Below are 19781 nucleotides of genomic sequence, written 5' to 3'. Positions count from 1 at the left end.
TTATGTTTAAGAACACTAGCCTGAGGAAATCTGTCAGTGAAAACCCTTTATTTTTATATTTTAAAAATTGAAGCAATAAGCAATAAAGAGAATCCAGAATGAGGAAAAATGGAAATACAGAGTCATAACTAAAAGAAATGGCAGTGAAGAGAGTCTAAAAAGTGGAAGGAATGGATAATGTGAATAAAGTAAAAATAGCCCAAGTGCACTTTCACAGGCCTTATAAGAACCACAGAAGGGAACACACTACATAAGTTGTATGACAGAGTGAAGGTCTCTTGGAAATGGAAGGACAAGATTTTTAAAAAGGATCAAAATGAATGAATTTTAAACACCTTGTAACTGCCAAGCAGTCAGTACTAAAGAAACAATAACATTGTTGAAATAAGTGTTTAAGATCAAAGGGTAACATACATTTGGATATATATGTATCATTTACATAAGAATTGCTTAAAGAAAAAAAAAGCTATTCCAGTCTTTTAAATATTGCTGCCTGCCAAGGATTTGGATTATTAACTTTCTCTCAGGTTGAGGAGCTACGGACTGAGAAAAATTATTTGGATGTGGGGATCTGGAAGATCTGTGAATTCTGATGTGTGTTAGCTAGTTGGACCTTAAGGTTGGACGGACAAGCATTAAGAAAAGCCAGTGAAATCAGACTGGGTCTTCTTATTGATCTTGTACTTTGGTTTGTAGGGAAGCTTGTATATGCAGGTTTACCAATTTTCCGGAATTAGAAAAGAAGAAAATACACATAACGTTGACCAATTTGGAATCCTACCGCTACCTTACTCTTCCCCTTCTGTCCAGTTAGTTAGCTTCCCACGTTCATGCCAGCACCATATCTGGGGAGAGCTAAGTTCTTGGCTTTACCCTAGGAAAAATTTACGCCCGGGGGCCTGGCAACGCTGCTGCAGCAAACCCAGTTCCGGCCGGGTCCTCCACCTCCAAGAGCCCCAAACTGAGGCTCGGGCCAGAGCCCCGCGCCGAAAGCGCTCCGGGGCTCCGGGAGGCGTGGGAACCAGAGCCGCGCGCTCCTCCTCTCGGGCTGGGCGGAGCAGGGCCCCGTCGGGAAAGTGGCGAGTGCCGACGCGCCGGCCACTCAGTAACGGGAGGACACTGCTGTGCAGTGCGCGGCGTCAGGGTCGCGCTGGTACAGCTCCCGGGGCCGGTAGGGGTCCGACGGGGGTCCGCGCACCGGACTAGCTTGGAGCACGCCTCCCCGGACCCACCCAGGCGCCTGGAACCTCCCGGACATTCCCACAAGTGGTCAAACCAGCTGGACAAGCCGAACTCGCCAAGACTCCCGGCGGCAGTAGGTGGCCCCGGACTTCCCGCTGTTGCCGCAGTCAGGGCGTGCAGCGCGCCCCGTCGCGTCCCGGAGCCCTCGCGGTCGCCCCCGTCGGGCGGGATGGAGGCGGACGGGGACCGGGAGGAGCTGGCCCGGCTACGCTCAGTCTTCGCTGCCTGCGACGCGAACCGTTCGGGGCGCCTGGAGCGCGAGGAGTTCCGCGCGCTGTGCTCGGAGCTGCGCGTGCGGCCGGCCGACGCCGAGGCCGTGTTCCAGCGGCTAGACGCCGACCGCGACGGGGCCATCACCTTCCAGGAGTTCGCGCGCGGTTTCCGCGGGGCCCGCCGCGGGGGGCGCCGCCGGGGCGGCGGGACCCGGGAGCCAGCGCCCGCCGAGGCCCAGACCGGGTCCGACCCAGGGGACAGTGAGGAGGACGAGGGAGACGAGGACGTGGCGCCGGCGCTGGTAGCTCCCTGGGGCCCAGCGGGCCCGGGCCAGGCTTGGCAGGACTTCCAGGCGCGACTCGGGGACGAGGCCAAGTTCATCCCCAGGTGTGTGTGGGGGTTGGAGGGAGGTGGTCGTGTTGCCTGTGCAGACTCACTGGAGCCTGCTCTTACCTGTGAGTTATTTGTCCCCATTCACCAACTAACTTTTCCAAGACCGAGATTCCCTAAGAGTTAGGGAAAGGGTTGGGGAGAAAGTTGCACTTGCCCATTTCTGAGCCCTGCAGAAGGCACTTGGTTAATTACAGGGCCATAGTGAAATCCTCGCCATCCAGACATTCTTCCGGATACCGGTTTAAGAGCAATCTTCTCCTCAATGCAACTTGGTTATGTCACCTACTCAAAGACTCCTGGCTGCACCCTGGAGGGGTGGTGACTCAGGCTGTTTGCCAATTTGGTGTCCTTTATAGTAGTTTTTGCATATGTTCCTTTTCTACTACTAAGTAGAAAAAGAGACTCTGTTGGGCACCTATGTTGCTGAACACATACATTCATTGATTCCTACTATGTGCTGGGCATTTCAAGGTTCATTTGTTTAAATTTCAGAATAACCTGGGGGGTGGGTAGACTTTCTTATCTCCGATTGATGGAGAAACTTAGACCCAAACATTTAGACCTATAAAATGTTAAGGGACTTGCCCAGTAAATAAGAGTAGGGATTTGATCCCAGATGTTGTGAACTGAAAAACTTTTTATGCAACAGAATAAAACATAAAAATCATATAATAAACTCTCTACTCCGATGACTCCGACAGAAATAGCATAATATAAAGGTAATAACTTAATTATTGGGGGCAAGAGGATGCCTGCAGGTTCAAGGCATGGTGGGAAAGCTACTCAGTTTTGTGTTTGTTTGTTTGAGATTAATTTGCATCTGCCTCTGCCTGGTGTCATGGTATGTCTCAAGCTGCTACTTTCATTTCCTCAGGCACTACAAACATGTGACTGCTGTAAAATGTTTTTCTGCTTTCTGCTTAGATTTTAGTTGAAATTTTATGGAGCTCTGGCTGTCACTACTAAGAAGATCAGAAAAGCCTCATTTTGGTTGGCAGTTTACATATCTGAGATGTAAGACCCAGAGAAGGAAATAGCCTTGGGAAGCTGCAGTGGCCTGGCTCACCCATTCACAGATTAGACCTGCAGGACAAGGAATCCTCCCTTCTGCCTCCACCCAGGTTCTCCCTCCAGTTTGGAAAATACAGGGAACTAGACACAGAGAGTGACTCATTGCAGTGTAAGAGGCATTGTGTAGAGAAAGTGGGTGTGATACCCATCTTTTTCTAGTATTTACAAATCAGTTAAAATTCAATGTCTCTACCAGGGAAGTAGAAAAATTTAAACACTTCTATAAACTCTACTCTTTGAATCATCTTTCATCTATAATTTGGTTTGGGTCCAGCTAATTTAAAAGGTAACAATTTTAGGAATAAGGTGAGTCCACATCATATTATTTTTATGTATATATGGATGTGTGTACATATGGATCTACTTTTCACAATTGTCAGGTCTCAGCAGCAAATATTTGATGCTTAACCCTTAAATGATTAAAACTACCTTCTTAGGATCAGTGTACAAACCAGAACTTAATATTATTGGTGATATTATTATCACAGTACCTTTCCAAACTCTTCAAAGGTTATTAAATTTAATGGCCATCCATGCACCTGGTAGACTTGTGTCCTAAGCTCCACCCCCTTCTGATGGGAGGTTAACAAGTACAATATTTGCCTTCCTGTACTTGTTCAAGTGGAAAAGAACTAAAGGGAGCTGCTTCATCTGATTGTTACCATGGCAGCCATAACTGTTTAGGTAAATTGGATTGCTTCTATTGGACTTCCTCATACAGCTGTTCGCCTTCCCTTCTTCCCATCTAAATGTGCTAAATATCTTTTGTTATTGATAATGGCATTGCCATTATTTTAGCTAAGCTGATTCTGCAAACATTGTTGAGTATCTGTTTTGTGCCAGACACAATCTTAGGTACTGTCCTAGGTCCCTGGAGACAAAGAGAAGGATGAGATGTAGTTCATGCCCTCAAGAAGTTCATAGAGTGAGTGAAATGTTTCTCAAAAATTTCCTCAAAGCCCATTCAAAGGCAAGAGAGTTATTTGCTGGAAAGCTCCACACATTATGGACATAGCTTGACAGACTGCTACAAGCAGGAACTTTTTTTAAGTCTTGAATTTTTATCTTAAAAAATGATGTATTTGTTCATTTTACTCCATAATATATTGGGGCTTGTTTTAATATAAAATATTATATTTTCTTTCAAGGGGAAATTGTCTCTCGGGAGGTGTGCCATTTCATCTGGTGGCTTTGTTTCCTACCTGATCCTCCATCTTCCCCCTGGTAGCACCCTGTCCCATGCCTATGGGGGGTATTCATGTACAGTTTGAAGAGAACAGATATCAGATATAAGAATGTTTGGTTCTTGTAGAGGCAAAATGTGGTATTGATTTTAATGTCAAAGTTAATTTAAGCTCTTCGATCAAAATATTAATATTAAATTTGGGTTAAACTCCCCAGTCATCAATAACTGTGATATTACAGAGAAAATAATATTGCATTGTGAAAGGATGAAAATGGTCTCTAGGATGTGTGTCCACACATTCCTAAGTTCATTTCCTCTTAGAAAATTGAAGGACTCCTTCCCTTAAAGGCTGGGAGGAGAGGGGCGGGAGCAGTCACGTGACCTGTTAATCTGAGCTGGGCAGGTGTACATGGAGTACAGTCAGGATGAACCGTTCGTTACCACTTCCTAGTAAGCTGTAATTAGGTCAGCCAGCAGGTGAAACCAGAATGGGCAAGGTGATGTGGTTATGTAGGAAAATTCCAGAAGGAAGATTGTACCAGGCCAAAAAAAGTCCTCGAAGTAGGGAGAAAACATCTGGGGAAAAAAGAAAGCAGACTTGTAATAACCTAACCTGGCCAATTTCTGGTGCCAGGAGTGTTATCTTGGTGAAAAGGAGGTTTATATCCAGTAGGTACTCAATAAATGTACTAAAAAATACTTGCTGAATGAATCAAATAAGCCTATATTCTTCTATTCCTTGGTTTATACACTGAAAATGCAGTTAGTTTGTGCAGCATGTTTTTTAAACTTATTTTTAAAGGTTTTTATTAAAATATAGCTAACATACAATATTAGTTTCAGGTGTGCACCATACCATAGTTATTCAATATTTATATACTTAAAGAAGTGATCACTATGATAAGTCCAGCAACCATTTGACATGGTACCATGCTATCACAGTGTTATTGACTATATTCCCTATGCTGTATACTACATCCCCATGACTTATCTGTTTTATACCTGGAAATCTGAGCCTCTTATTCCTCTTTATGGTCCCCCCCTTTTAAAAATTTTCAATTACAGTTGACATTCAATATCATTTTGTATTAATTTCAGGTGTACAGTATAGTGCTTAGACATTTATATAATTTAAGAAGTGATCCCCCTGACAAGTACCCATCTGGCACTATACATAGTTAATATTATTGACTATATTCCCCATGCTTTACTATACATCCCCATGACTATTTTTTAACAACCAATTCTTATTCTTAACCCCTTTACATTTTTCACCGTGCCCCCCAACCCCCTCCCTATCACCCCGATAAATCTTATACCCATCGGACACCATACATAATTATTACAATATTATTGACTATATTCTATATGCTATACCCTACAACCCCATGCTACTTTGTGACAACCAATTTGTATTTCTTAATCCCATTGCCTTTTTCATCCAGCCCCCAGGTCTCCTCACATCTGGCAACCATCAAAGTGTTGTCTGTATGAGTTTATTTCTGTTTTGTTCATTTGTTTATTTTGTTCTTAGGATTCCACATATAAGTGAAATCACATTGCATCTATTTCTTCTCTGTCTGGCGTACTCCACTCAGCACAATACCCTCCAGTTCCACCCATGCCGCTGAAGATGGCAAGAACCTGTTCCCATCCTTGGCTGAGCAGTATCCCATTTTATATATGTACCACCTACTCTTTATCCATCTTTCCATCGACAGACGCCCAGGCTGCCTCCACATCTTGGCCATTGTAAACAATGCTGCAATGAACATACGGATGCACATGTCCCCTCAAAGTAGCATTTTGGGTTCCTTCAGATGAATACCCAGAAGTGGGATTACTGGGTCCTTCTTTGTCTCTGGTTAGAGCCTTAGATTTAAGTCTATTTTGTCTGGTATAAGTATTGCTACCCCATATTTTTTAATTTTTCATTTCCATTTTCATGAAATATCTTTTTCCATCCTTTTACTTTCAGTCTGTGTGTGTCTTTTGATCTGAAGTAAGCCTCTGGTAGGCAGCATGTAAAGACTTTGTTTTCTTATCCATGCAGTCAACCTATCTTTTGATTGGAGCATTGAATCCATTTACATTGAAAGCAATTGTTGATGGATACATTGTTATTGCCATTTTATTTATTTATTTATTTATTTATTTATTTATTTATTTATTTATTTATTTATTTATCAATCATCTTAAGGAAGACCCTGTAAGATTCCTTGTAGTACTGGTTTGGTAGTGATGAACTGCTATAGCTTTTAATTGTCTGGGGAGCTCTTTATCTGTCCTTTGATTCTAAATGATAGCTTTGCTGGATAGAGTAATCTTGGATGTAGGTCCTTGCTTTTCCTCACTTTGAATATTTTGTGCCAATCCTTTCTGGCCTGCAAAGTCTCTATTGAGAAATCAGCTGACAGTCTCATGGGAGCTCCCTTGTAGGAAACTAACTGCTTTTCTGTTGCTGCTTTTTAAGATTTTTTCCTTGTCTTTAACCTTTGGCATTTTAATTAGGATATATCTTGGTGTGGACCTCTTTGAGTTCATCTTGTTTGGGACTCTCTGCCCTCCTGTTGCAGTTGAGCCTTGTTTGCTATTTGCATGTTAGTGGTAGGGATTGACCCTCGGGCTGATTGGTTGTGAGGACTGGCTATGACTACAGTGATTGTTGGAGCAGGATTTGCTTTAGCAGAGATCTGGTGCCTGCCCACTCTGCCTTTTGCATGTGTCATTTGTGGAGGCAGCTGGGTGATACTCTGTCTTGATCCAAAGCTGGCCACTGGGTGTGCCAGCCTTGGGGCCTCCTAGGAGGACCCTGGCACAGGCCAAGTTCAGCCACAGCCTGTGCCCTTCCCAGGGCCACCTGGCATGAGCCACAAAGCACAGATGCCTGCTACCTGCACTGGGCTTGGAGGTACCCTGAGAGGCCAAAGCTCCAATGGAGGCTGGCTGTCTCTAGTGCTGGGCTTAGAGCTGCTCAGCCAGAGGTACAGGACATAATTAAGCCAGATGCTGCTTGTTTGGGTTTTGTGAACCTTTGATAGATTTTTAGGAAAGTTTGCAGAATGAGCCAAGACAGGCAGTTTGTACAGAAAAGCCACTGGAAGCAGCTTGGCTGTGCCTGAAAGTTGGGTTGGGCAGGGTCTCCAGGAATCACCAGGGCGGGGCTATTGATGAGGACTCAAATATGGCAGCCACGAGCGTCTGCATGCTGGGAGGTGGGAGGACTCAACAAAGAAACAATGGCTTCCTCCAGCGCCTCCAGGAGAAAGCTGCCCCTCCAGCCCTCACGCTGAGGCGACACAACTCAGTTCCTCCCTGTATCTCCCGGGAACTTTAGAGCTGCTGCCCCAGCGCTGGATCTCAGAGTGAGTGAGTCCATCAGCGAGTAAGTCCGTGCACTGTCCCTTTAATAGGAGTGCTTGGGATTGCAGCTGCCTGTCTCTCACTCAGCCACAATTTCTGCTGGTTTTCACAGCCAGAAGTTATGGGGACTTCTCTCCCCAGCAGTGGAACCTTGGGCTGGGGAGGTTAGTGAGGGGCTGGGACCCCTCATTCCTTAAGGGGGACTTCTGCAACCGAGATATCCCTCCTGATTTTTAATGGCTACACACTGGTGTGGACCAGCCTATTCTGCATCTCTGCCCTTCCTACCAGTCTCAAGGTGGCTTCATCTGTCTGTCCTTAGTTTTAGGGCTTCGGTTCAGCTAGAGTTCAGGTGATTCTCAAAGATTGCTGTTCTGTAGTGTAGTTGTAATTTTGATGTGGTCTTGAGAGGAAGCAAGCACAGTGTTTACTTACTCTGCCATCTTGACTGGAAAAACGTATTCACTCAATTTTGGTTTTCTGATTTTTCCAGGCTATTGGGAGATTTTCACTTCTCCACCTACTTGTAATTAGGCCATGCCATCTTTATTCATTTCTTTTGTTGGTTTTCTGTATATTTTTTCAAGTTGTTGATGTGAGCTGGTTGTGGTGTTCAGAGGTTGGCAAGGAGAGAAGGGAATAGGCTGTGTGTGGGTGTTTGCATTGAGCATTTGACTTGAGGCAGAGGAATGGTAGAACTCATTTCTCTTCTCTGGTCAGAGCTGAAGCTTTTCAGAGTTTTCTCAACTCCATTTGTAGTGATTTTGAGTATAATTTGTGAATTGATTCACTTTGATAAATTAGCATAGAACCCCACATTTTCACACAGAAACATGAGGGTCCAGCTCTGGAACCGCACTGAGTTTATGAGGGGGCACAGGTGCTGCCACAATAGCCAAACCAGGGACAAACCCAGGTGCCTGTAGTGTAACAGGTGTTAGTGTCATTGGTGATCTGCCAGATAGCACTAGGGTGGGATTTGATCAGACACCAAAATTGGTCCTGTGTAGTCAGCTGTGCCACATGGTTGTGACATTTCTATACACACAGTATTGAAGGGGAGTCTTTTATGTAATAATTTAGAAACAAGAAATTTAATTAAGGAGAAACAAAACTACCCTGTACATGGATTGTCAAAACAGTTTACTTCAGCATTTCCATATAACAATGATTACTAAAATCCAGAGAAAAAAGATCAGTTGAACACCAATTCCACTTAACAAGGACATTTTAAAAAAAACAAGTAGCTACACATAGGCAGAGGCATAGTTTGAGTACTAGTCAGGGTTTCTTTTACATTCCCCCTTCTTGGGTTCCACCTTTGGACTTTTCAGTCTGATCGTCTTCTTTCGTAACAGTGTAGTTGCTTCAGAAGCCCACTTCCGTGACAATGTGGTGCTTGAAAGATGGGAAAGGCCGAGGAGAAATGGAGGCAAAGGAAGAGATAAACTCAGAGACAGGGCTGGAGACACAGGGTGAGAGGGGGTGAAAGGCAAGGATCAACAGACAAATGGAGAGACACTGATTATTGATTAGGTGGTATCCCAGTTTCTCCTCTCTTACCACTCAATGAGTGTATGGCCGAGAGCCAACTTGAGAGGAGACAGGCAAATCAGCTCTTCTCTGTTTGATCTCAGCTCTTGAGTATTTTCAAAATGTGAGTATCTGGGTGGTTTAGATTGTGTTTGTAGTGTTTGAAGATAAATATATATTTTTTTGCTCATTGTGGGGACAGAGTCCCAGAGCAGTTTCCAGGCTCTCGACCTCACATGGAAAGGTCCTGGTTCGGGTAGTAGATGGCCATCAGCTGTGACTAGTTGGCCATCAGCTGTAACCAGTTAGCCATTAGCCACTAGTATAACTGCCATGGCTAAGCTAGCAAGGGCAGAGTGCAGCTAGCAAGTTGATTGGTGGGTTGGTTGGCAGAGAAGCAGATAGCAGATTACGGATCATGTGGCTCCTGCTTCCTGTGTCTCCAACCCAGCCATCAGTGAGAACATAGTGGTATGACTCCCCTATCTATGACTCCATTGGTGTTCCTTTTTGGCCTCACCATATCCTACATTCTTGTGTGGGGAGGGGGACCAGAGACCCTGCATGACACTCATATAGCCAGTAGTATCTGGCCAGTGTTTTTCCAAGGAGACAACAATTTGTTCCAGCCTTGAGACACAATGATGGGTTGGCCCCCAGTCCTGGAAGAGGTTTAAGTTAATGACACATTCAAAGCTCCTTCCCAACACACACACACACACACACACACACACACACACACACACACCAAGGATAACCATTCTCTTCAATTGCCATTTATTTGATTTAGTTTTAGGCCATTTTATGGGAATGTTCAGCAATGATATCCCATTGTGATAATTTACAACTGTAAAATTATGGAGCATGCTGAAGTGGCCATTTTGCTATAATGGTATCTTTGACCAAGAATTTTAAAAAGTATCTGGATATACAGAAAAAAAAAAAAAAAAAGAAAGAAAAGCAAGAGAGTTATTCATTGTGAAATCTGAATGCAATGGTGAAAGTATTAATATCACCTGCTGTCAGCTGCCTGTGTCACCTGGTCCAGAGGTAGAAGGGCTTGTGGGAGGGTTGTGGTGACTTGTAGCCCATTGACTACAGACATGGTTGCTGCACCATTTCATCCTTGATGTGACAGTCACCTCGTAATTCTTGGTTCTATAGAACAGAATTACAGTCTGCTCTGGGCTAAAGTGGAAGAATTCCTGAAGAGTCAACCGACATTTGCTTAGAAAATCCATGTTTTTGGGCTTCCATATGTCATATTTTCTGACAGACATGCTATAAATTAGGTTAGTGTTTGTGATGCAAAATACTTTTTCTTTTCCTCCATGGGTATCTTTTGGCATAGCATGTACTTCAGTCTGGCAGATATGGTTAGCTTGGGGATGTTAATGAATGAATCACAATGTAGGCATTTCTGCTCTAGCATAGTATGTACATTCCAGAAAACCTAATATTCTGCAAACACACACAGGTCATATTAAAAAAAATAAAAGTAGGCGTAGGGCTGACCACTTAATATCTGTACAGCTTCGTACCAGATACTCAAAAAACCAGTAACAATCCTAGCAAGATATCAGCACAGTAAAAAAAAAAAAAAGTCTTAAACATAGAAATACAGCAGTCTGGAATACCTGTAGATGTTTTAAAACACAAAAATATGGGATTTTTCCAATTATTTTTTTGAAGGTGAAGGTGTTTGATGGAAGGAAGTAGATGGGTTGTAGCTGCTGCGTTAGGGGGACAAGGACAAAAGGCACAAATTGCTGAGAGACTCAAGACAAAGCACGTGGACAGTCTATGCCAAGAGGAAGGCCCTGGGGTGAGTGGACATTGTGTCCAGCCCCATGTTCACCGGCAGCCTTCATCTATGGTAATGAACTTGCACTTGGTGGCTGTTACTTATGGGTGTGAAACATTAAGGTGCTGGGAAAGCCGACTTCTACTTTAACGTCATTAACCTATGGACCTGGGGAATGAATTCATTGACGCAATGGGAACATGCACTGTGGCAGAGCAGGCCTAGTCTTGAGTACAAATTCAAGAGTGGCTAAGGCAAGGCGCAGAGCCAGAAATGAATGTTAGATTGATGCTGTGTGTACAGATTCGGAGGTTTTACGCTGGTCTAAAAGGACAATGCATTGTCTCTCTCCTAATAGATTACAATGAATAAGCTGTGTTCAGACTAATGAAAAACTGTCAGTCCACAAAAGTCTACAGATCTATCAGACAGGTCATTACAATCCTAAAGAACCCAGGCGAGAATTAAAATATTACGGTGTAGCTGAGCATTTGGGGCCTTAAAAAGTGACCTACTGTGTCGAATGATATTTAGAATTAAAGTTCTTATTCAGTAACTGAATACGAATTCAACTCATTCAACTGGATAAATTGAATAATCTTATTCAACTCTTTTAGGCAATGCTGGCATATAGTCACTGTGAAGCTGGTACATTTGTTTATATGTACTTAGCCCTAGTGAAAATGCAGTGGTTTGAGCCATTGTATTAGTATAGTTAGGGTTCTCCAGAGAAACAGAACCAATGAGATATGTATATATATCTATCTATCTCTATCTCTATCTCTATCTCTATCTCTATCTCTATCTCTATCTCTATCTCTATCTCTATCTCTCTATATCTCTATATCTCTATGTCTATATTCATCTATATCTATCTATCTATGTATCATTTATGTATCAAAAAAGAGACTGAATTAATTGAAGAAATGGGCTCACATGAATGTGGATACTAGAAGTCCAAAATGCAGGGTAGCTGGCAAGCTGGAGACCCAGGGAAGAATCTGTGTAGCAATTTGAGTCTGAAACAATCTGCGAGCAAAATTCCCTCATTGGGGGAGGTCAGTCTTCATTTAAAGGTCTTCAACTAATTGGATAAAGATAATCTGCTTTACTCAAAGTCTACTGAGTTAAATGTTAATCTCATGTACAAAACACATTCATAGCAATATCCACATGTGTATGACCAAATATTTGAGTAATGTACCCAGACCAAGTTGACACATAAAATTAACCATCACAGCCACTAAGAAACTTATTCAGATATTCTCAGTTTTTGAGAATTCCTATGCTACGGGAATCAGTTTTGAAAGGATCAGAGAGCATTTTTTTTTAAATGCCTTCAGCTTATAAAGTATGTACCAGAAAACTCAGATATTTATTTGAATCTGGGAAAGTCCCTGTACATATGTTGTATTCCTCCTGCATGCCTTCCAAATGCCTAAACACTTCAAAAACAATGTACTAAATTTCTGGGGCAACGTTAAAGTTATTAACATTTTTCTATCTGCCAAGAAAAGGCTTGCCCCACATGTGTTTATGGCTCTGAGATACTCCCCAGGAGAAGAGGGCTTATTATTCACCCTTGTTCTCTACCCTTCCATTCTCAACCTTTAATCACATTCTTCATCAAAATATCTATAACTCCAAACTGAGTGTCCACAGAAGAGACACCTGGGATTTAAGCAGCCTTACCCATCTGGCAAGCCCCGCCAGCATTTACAGTGCTGCACTTTCCCAGGCAAACTAACTTCTTGCTTGCTTCCTTCCTTTTCTTCCTTCTCTCTCCTTCCTTCCTCCCTTCTGCAAATGCTGTGGGAAAGGCATTGTGCTACGAAGTCCAAAGGCTGAAGTTTCAATGAAGAACAATATGAAATTCCTTGGAATGGGAACAGGTTCTCGTGCTGCTGCCCCAACTACTAGTTTTTGTCCCTGAGTTGGTATTTGCTAACAGGGATGCAATTTAAGAGGCATAGGGAAGCCCAGAAGTGTCCCCACCAAGATACAGGTCCTAAAACTCAGCCATAAGAAAGCTGCTGGTTCCACACTCATATTCCCAGGATGAGGCATTATTCAGGTCCCAGGAGCTCAGCAAACTGTGATTTTTAAATCTTTTTCTCAGTCTTTGCTACTCAAGGACCTCAGACCAGCAGCATTGGCCATACCTGGGATCTGTTCTAGACATGGATAAATAAATTATGGTGGTTGTAGATCTGTCATCTCCATTGCTGTAGAGTATTCCACTGTATGAAGAGAACAACAATTTATCCATTTTACCATTAATGGCCATTTAGGTAATTTCTACTTTGTGGCTATTACATATGGCGTTGCAATGAGCAGTCTATCCCATGTCTTTTGGTAAACAGAGACACATACAATGCATTATTTGCAAAATAATTTAAGCTTTCCTTGCTAACTCAGAGTCATCATTATGAAGTCTAGTCTCATCCTGGGCAGTAATGTAGTGATATCCCCAGGATTTGTGGAGCTGGTAGTTTAGCTTGACTTTGTGAGTTCCTGTATACAGTTTCTGTTCTTGCTGTCAGGCTGCCAGTTGTAAATTACTATTGTCAGTGTTTCCTTCCTTCTTGGGTGTCATTGTTTGCTGAAGATTCAGATGATCAGATACATGAAAATTGGGTTTCAAAACCCTGTTGGAATACCTATTATTCCTGTACTGACCATAGGTGTCTCAGAGTCTGTTTTTCATTCTTTCCTGACTCTCCTCCTGCTCTTGGATTCTTCATGGTGCCAGATACCTGACTTTCAGATGGCTGGAGTGCTGCTATCATTTTGACATAATGATTTTTTGCACGTTGATTCCTTTTCCATTTGTGTCCATATTTTAACTCCTTTTCCCATTTTGTTCATATTGAAAGTTCCCCGAAGTAGACATTGTAGTTCTAAATTATATTTGTAAAAATAATGCCATCTAGAAAGATGAGCACAAAACATGTATTTATATTACATACACGTAAGAAGTAGCCGTGTAGCCAGGAGTGGGTGTGGGCTCATGCGGAGAGGAATCCATGCGAGTGTGGCAAAATCGGGGCTTACTCCTGTGTCTTGGGCCCCCAGTTTGTCTGTCCTTAGAATTATTTTTAATGCTCTTTTTTTGACTTGGGGAAATGCTACAAAAACTACATGTGAAGGTAAACAGATACTATTATGTGGGTTCTGCTTGTTCACTCAAGTGAATTATTGTGGTAACTTGATTACAGCTCCTTCTTTAGTACATGGATTTAAAACAACCATTCAGCATTTATATCCATTTTGTTTATTAGCTCTTGGGCAATTGTACTGCCCAGAAGGGATGTTATCCACGCAAGTGAGGGAGGAGGGCAGCTTATGCCACCGGGAACCAGAACTGGAAACCAGGGAAAAGTAAGGGGTTTGGGATAAAAAACATAAACTGAGATAAATGTAAAATACACAGCTCGTTGAAATTTTCTCTTATTTGATGTACTAGTGAGTTAAGATGATGACTCAATTAAGAGAAGACCTGGGTTTTCCTTTCTTGGATCTCCTGAGGAGTTGAGGTTAGAGTCTTTCAGGAGATAGTGTTTGTAAATCAAACGGTTATTTGCTTTTCTAGTGGGCTGGAGCTCTGGGAGCTCAAAAATGGGCTAGTTTTTAGGACAATTGATCCTGGTATAATGTGAAAAAGTCAGATTTTAATGGGATTTTTGGCTACTTTCTTTTAAAATCACATTCCAGAAAATCACCCTTCGGTTCTTCAGAAAATCAAATGAAAAAGTAATTAAATTTCCTGCCGGTTGCTCGGGAAGCAATGAAGTGGACAAGTGATGAGCAGTGGAATGTATCTGGGGAAGCTTCTGCCTTGTAGAAAATATGCCCCAGGCACCACTGAATAAGACCAAGAGTCTCTCAAAGGGTCTTAACCATAGAAATGTGGAATTAAAGATGTCAGGAGCATTGTATTTTAAAGGAGAAATGTGTTCTAGAAAATTTGTAAGAAAATCTCCACAACTATTTTTGCTTTAGTTTGATATTTTTGGTCCATCTCTTTGCATAAAACAGAGAGGCTAGAAAAACATTGATTTAGCTATATGTTTGTTTCATGTTTAGATAGCAAGGTAGGTAGGTTAAAATCAATGATTCTTAAAAGTAGATTTAAAAAATTTCTAGGACATGTTTTTTTGTACAGTAAATAAACAAACCCTACCATGTATGCAAATAGTTTTAAGATAGTTCAAAGATGTTGCCATTGAAAAGATTCTTATTTTATTACTTGATCTTTCAGAATAACTCTTGTAACCTTTGAAAGAAGCTTTTGAGAAGGCCAGAGAAGGTTGTGCACAACCTCCAACAAATTTTCTTGCCAGTATCAACTATGCTCAGGCGTAAGGTCAATATTTAACTATTGAAGAAAATTAGACTATAACTTAGGCACCAAACTGTTATCCTTCCACAATAATAATCATAATTTAGAGTTAAATGCCATTCAGTAATTAGTAGTAGGTGTTCAACATGCATTAAATACAAATTTAAGAAATACATTTGCTGCTGAGTAAACAAGTAGAATGTTCTTATATCCCTGGATATACTAATTTTAGGAGAGCTCTTTCATGAATATACTAATTTTAGGAGAGCTCTTTACTGGTACTCATGATTCTGTAGTATAGTAAGAAGTCATTTGGAGATTTTAGAAAGAGACGCAAATCTTATCTTTAATAGAAGCTGGTAGTGAGTTATCTATGTAATGCAATATTTTACATCTGTGTTGACTTACATAAAATCATGTGATTTAATTTGTGTTTTCAGTCACATTGTATTATAATATTTATAAACTTAAACATACATATTCTTTTGTTAAAAATGCATCCTTGTTTATTATTGAAGAAATATATTCAGTATTCACAACATCGATTGAGCCATTCAGCAACTTCAACCCACAAAAACACAAATCAGAGGTGGAAAGGAACAAAGGGGTCTCTGCATATCAGAAATATTAGTTACAAATCCCACCAGGACAGTTTGTCGAATTGAAAAATTTTGGCTCTTTGCAGCTTTCTAAGTATAAGTTATATAGTAAATATTGGGCAGCTCCTCTGTTGGAAACAATGCAAAGAGAGAAAAGGGAAAAATGAAGGAGAAGGTAGCCAGCTGGTTGAAGAGTAGTGTTTGTTCTTGCCTGTGGAGTTCAGATGCAATCTGGCATGTTTTCTAGAATCGCCTCCTTTCTCACTGTGTTCAGAAGGGGATTGGTGCTTTTTACCTTGGCAATCAGATTTCCCATTGTTTGTCTCTTCCCTCACCTTGTGCCTGGCAAGGTTCATCTGCCCCCTCCTCATTCCTGTCTTCTTTACTCTCTGAATGGGTCTTTAGCCTGTCTCAGATCCAGAACCAAACTCTGCCTCCTCCACTTTTCTGCCCATTGACTCCTCCTTCCCCAGGCTCTGGCTTCATTCATTCATTAATGCAGGATCTGTTTCATGTCAGATCTCTGAGTGGTACAAGGGATATGGAAGCTGATAGGGTACCTGGAGAGGTAAACAGCCACAGGAAACTAAGTATGCAGAGCTTCAGATAAAGTATGGCAGAGGATCTGAAGGGGAGGGATGGCTTGTGGTCAGAGTAATCAGGGCAGGCTTCATGGAGGAGGTGACTCGTGAGAGAGCCTTGATCGATGTGCAGAATTCCATTTCTAGATAGGAAATAACAAAAGTTTTGATTTTGATCAGAGACTAATATTAAAATATACTTCGACCTGGGAGGGATAAAGCTGTTTTCCAGCCCTTTTCAGTCTCAAAAGTGGAAAAACAGTTACAGGATGGGATAATGTGAAATGGACCAATATATCATGTTCAATATGAAATTTATCTCCTTTGTTGAAATTTTATGTATTGTGTGTCAAACACTGTGTAAAATAATTGAGGACAGTGAGCTCCTTAAATTGCCTAGAAGATGAGAAAGGTGAAGGAAATGAGGTAGGAAAGTAGAGTGGCTATATAGAATTGATGTTCCAAACCAGAATTTTCTTGTGAATAAATGAGAAGAACTAATATACTTAAAATATCCAATTGTGTTGAAATATTATTTTATTGTCTGACAAACTGCTTTTATTATATACGTAGTCCTATAAAATACAGTTGACCCTTGAACAATGAAGGGGTTAGGGGCACCGACTTCCACTCAGTTGAAAATTCACGTATAACTCTTGATTCCCCCCAAAACTAAAGTTATCCTTTGGTACCTGCAGGGGATTGGTTCCAGGACCCCCCCCCCCATAGATACCAAAATCTGAGGATGCTCAAGCCCCCTATATAAAATGGTGTAGAGCAATGCATACAGTTGGCCCTTCATATCCATAGACTCCCAACCATGGATCAAAAACAGTACAGGTATTTATTGGAAAAAATCCGCATATAAGTAGACCTGCACAGTTCAAATCCGTGTTGTTCAAGGGTCAACTGTAGTTCTACTAAAAATTTTTCAAAACTAAAGTTATATCTAAAATATATAAACATTTTATATACATTTAAGCAAAGACAATTTTTAATGAAATTTATTGGGATGACATATAATTATATAGGTTTCAAGTGTATGCTTCTATATACATCATCTATATATTGCATTGTGTGTTCACCACCCAAAGTCAAATCCCCTCCCATCACCATGTATTTGACCCTTATTACCTTCTCCCTCTCCCCCTCCTGCTTTACCCTCTGGTAATCACTGAACTATTGTCTGTCTATTTGTTTTTGCTTATTTGTTTGTCTTGTTCATTTGTTGCTTTCAGTTTTATATCCCACATATGAGTGAAATTATATGGTTCTCGACTTTTTCTAATTTATTTCTCTTAGTATGATAATCTCAAGATCCAAGCATGTTGTTGCAAATGGCAGTATTTCATCTTTTCTTATGGCTGAGTAATATTCCATTGTATATATGTACCACATTTTCTTTATCCAGTCATCTATCAAAAGACACTTCAGGGCCAAATATATGGTGATGGAAGGAGAACTGACTCTGGGTGGTGAGCACACAATGTGATACATAGATGATGTATTACAGAATTATACACTTGAAACCTATGTAATTTACTAACCATTGTCACCCCAATAAATTTAATTAATAAATTTAATTCAGTTGTTTCCATGTCTTGGCCACTGTAAATAATGCAAAGAAATTTTTATATCAATTATGTGAATGTCAAAAAATTGTATGAGCAGACTAATTAGTTGTGGAAAATATTCAAGTGTTTTAATCAGTTACTTATTCATCTCTGTCTCGAATACTTTTCTGAAGAAGGTATCTTTTTTCAATGTGGTCTTGTTCTTTTCCCCCCCATAAAATTGCTTGTAATCATCTTTAGAGTTACATTTTATGATTATTAAATTTGAAATTGTTGACATCAGCAACAATTGACTCTCTTATCTGTAGGTCATAATGTTTTTAATTAAGAAAACATTCTCTGTACGAAGTGCTGAAGAGCAAGCACTTCAAGAGCAAATTCTGTGATAAGCTTAGAGCAAATTCTGATAAATGGAGGACATTCTCAATTCTATTTTTTTAGTATTGACTTGTGTAAATATTGACATATGTACATATTTTAGCCCATGATTGTCACAAGTTCTGTGTTTTTGCTTCCCTTCAAAGTACTTCCTTTGCCAAGTTTCTTAACTTTTACAAGACTTGCCAAATAAGTTGCCTCCATTTATGACTCGAATGTTTTCCCTTAATTATATGCTTCAAAACTGTAAGCCTTTTCAATTTTATTCTATTCTGGTACAGAATATAAATTGAATCAAGTAAAAATAGGAAGTCCATCAAAATATTTTCCCATATTCCAAATCATGATTACAGAATTTTGGAATTAAATTTGTACAACATTTGAGCTCTCACCATTTAATCTGTTTAGTTCATCAGTGAGTGCCTTCCTGTTTTCAGGCTTAGTTTTAAATTAATTCCAAACTGCTAACATCTTCAGAAGGAGACGGTAGTTTTTATAGTTCTCATTGTTTGATAAGTTTTCCAACAGTTTTGAACAAAATGTAATGAAAAACTTAGAGGACTAGTTACAAAAAGCATAGGATGATTGGCTAAGTAGTTCTTCAGGGTTCAAACATTTCCAAAACCTGAATGATGATAGACTGCAATGAGAGAAAGTAACCACCACAAAAATGTTTAGATACTGTAACTACGTGTATAAATATGTTTGAAATTTTGACAGCTACAGCTTCTATTTCAATTGGTAGAATATCAGAACCTATTTGGATACAATTATAAGCATCACCACCAATTCTAGGTGCATTTCTACTTCACAGATTTAAGTTAGTAAAAATATAATTTTTACCACAATATATTACTCTTATTTTTGTTGATGTTTTACAGTCAACAGAATGACGTTCCAAAAGCTTTACTTTGATTTCACGCAGTGGATGAAAAAAAATCAAACCGTTATTAGACTTAACCCAACTGATTTTCTTTTTGAAACCTCTGATCAGACTGATATAAAATTAGCCTCACTTACCTTTGCAGAGTTCTTTTTCTGCTAATGGATACAACAGTAACAGCTATCGCCTCACTATTTGCATTTGTACAAGAAAATTTGCAATAAAAAATGCACAGAATCAATTCAGAAGAACAGTCATTTAAGGGAAAAGTCGTGCTTCACAGATGGTGTATAAATGAATCTTCTGCAGCTCCATGAGTGAAACTGTAGACTCTGAACATAGTTTTCCTAAGAGACATGTATGCTGATGCGCCTTCAGGAGATTTGTGTCTCCTGGTTTTCATGTTAATACCACTCTAGTCCACTAGAGGGAAAGATAAATGTTGACCAACATTTTTTTTTAATAAACTTATTTTTTGGAATGCTTTTAGATTAACAAAAAAATTGTAAAGATAGTGCAGAGAGTTCTCATAGAACCTGCACCACTTTCTCCCATTATTAACATCTTGCGTGGGTGTAGTATATTAGTTAGAATTGATGAACTGATATTGATAGGTTGC

At 40.6% G+C, this 19781-nt stretch overlaps 1 protein-coding gene across 1 annotated transcript in view; it reads left to right on the top strand.

Annotated features, from left to right (window-relative positions):
* The first annotated feature begins 871 nt into the window (after positions 1 to 871).
* The window catches only part of RASEF (RAS and EF-hand domain containing), a 71607-nt gene continuing 52697 nt past the window's right edge, over positions 872 to 19781 (top strand). The window contains exon 1 of the mRNA XM_019750093.2: positions 872 to 1842. Coding sequence (XP_019605652.2) covers positions 1412 to 1842 — 431 coding nt within the window. The 5' untranslated portion in view covers positions 872 to 1411. The remainder of the gene's footprint in view (positions 1843 to 19781) is intronic.

This window comes from Rhinolophus sinicus, linkage group LG04 (assembly GCF_036562045.2).
Source record: "Rhinolophus sinicus isolate RSC01 linkage group LG04, ASM3656204v1, whole genome shotgun sequence".
Lineage (NCBI taxonomy): Eukaryota > Metazoa > Chordata > Mammalia > Chiroptera > Rhinolophidae > Rhinolophus > Rhinolophus sinicus.
This window is presented reverse-complemented; position numbering and strand designations above follow the sequence as displayed.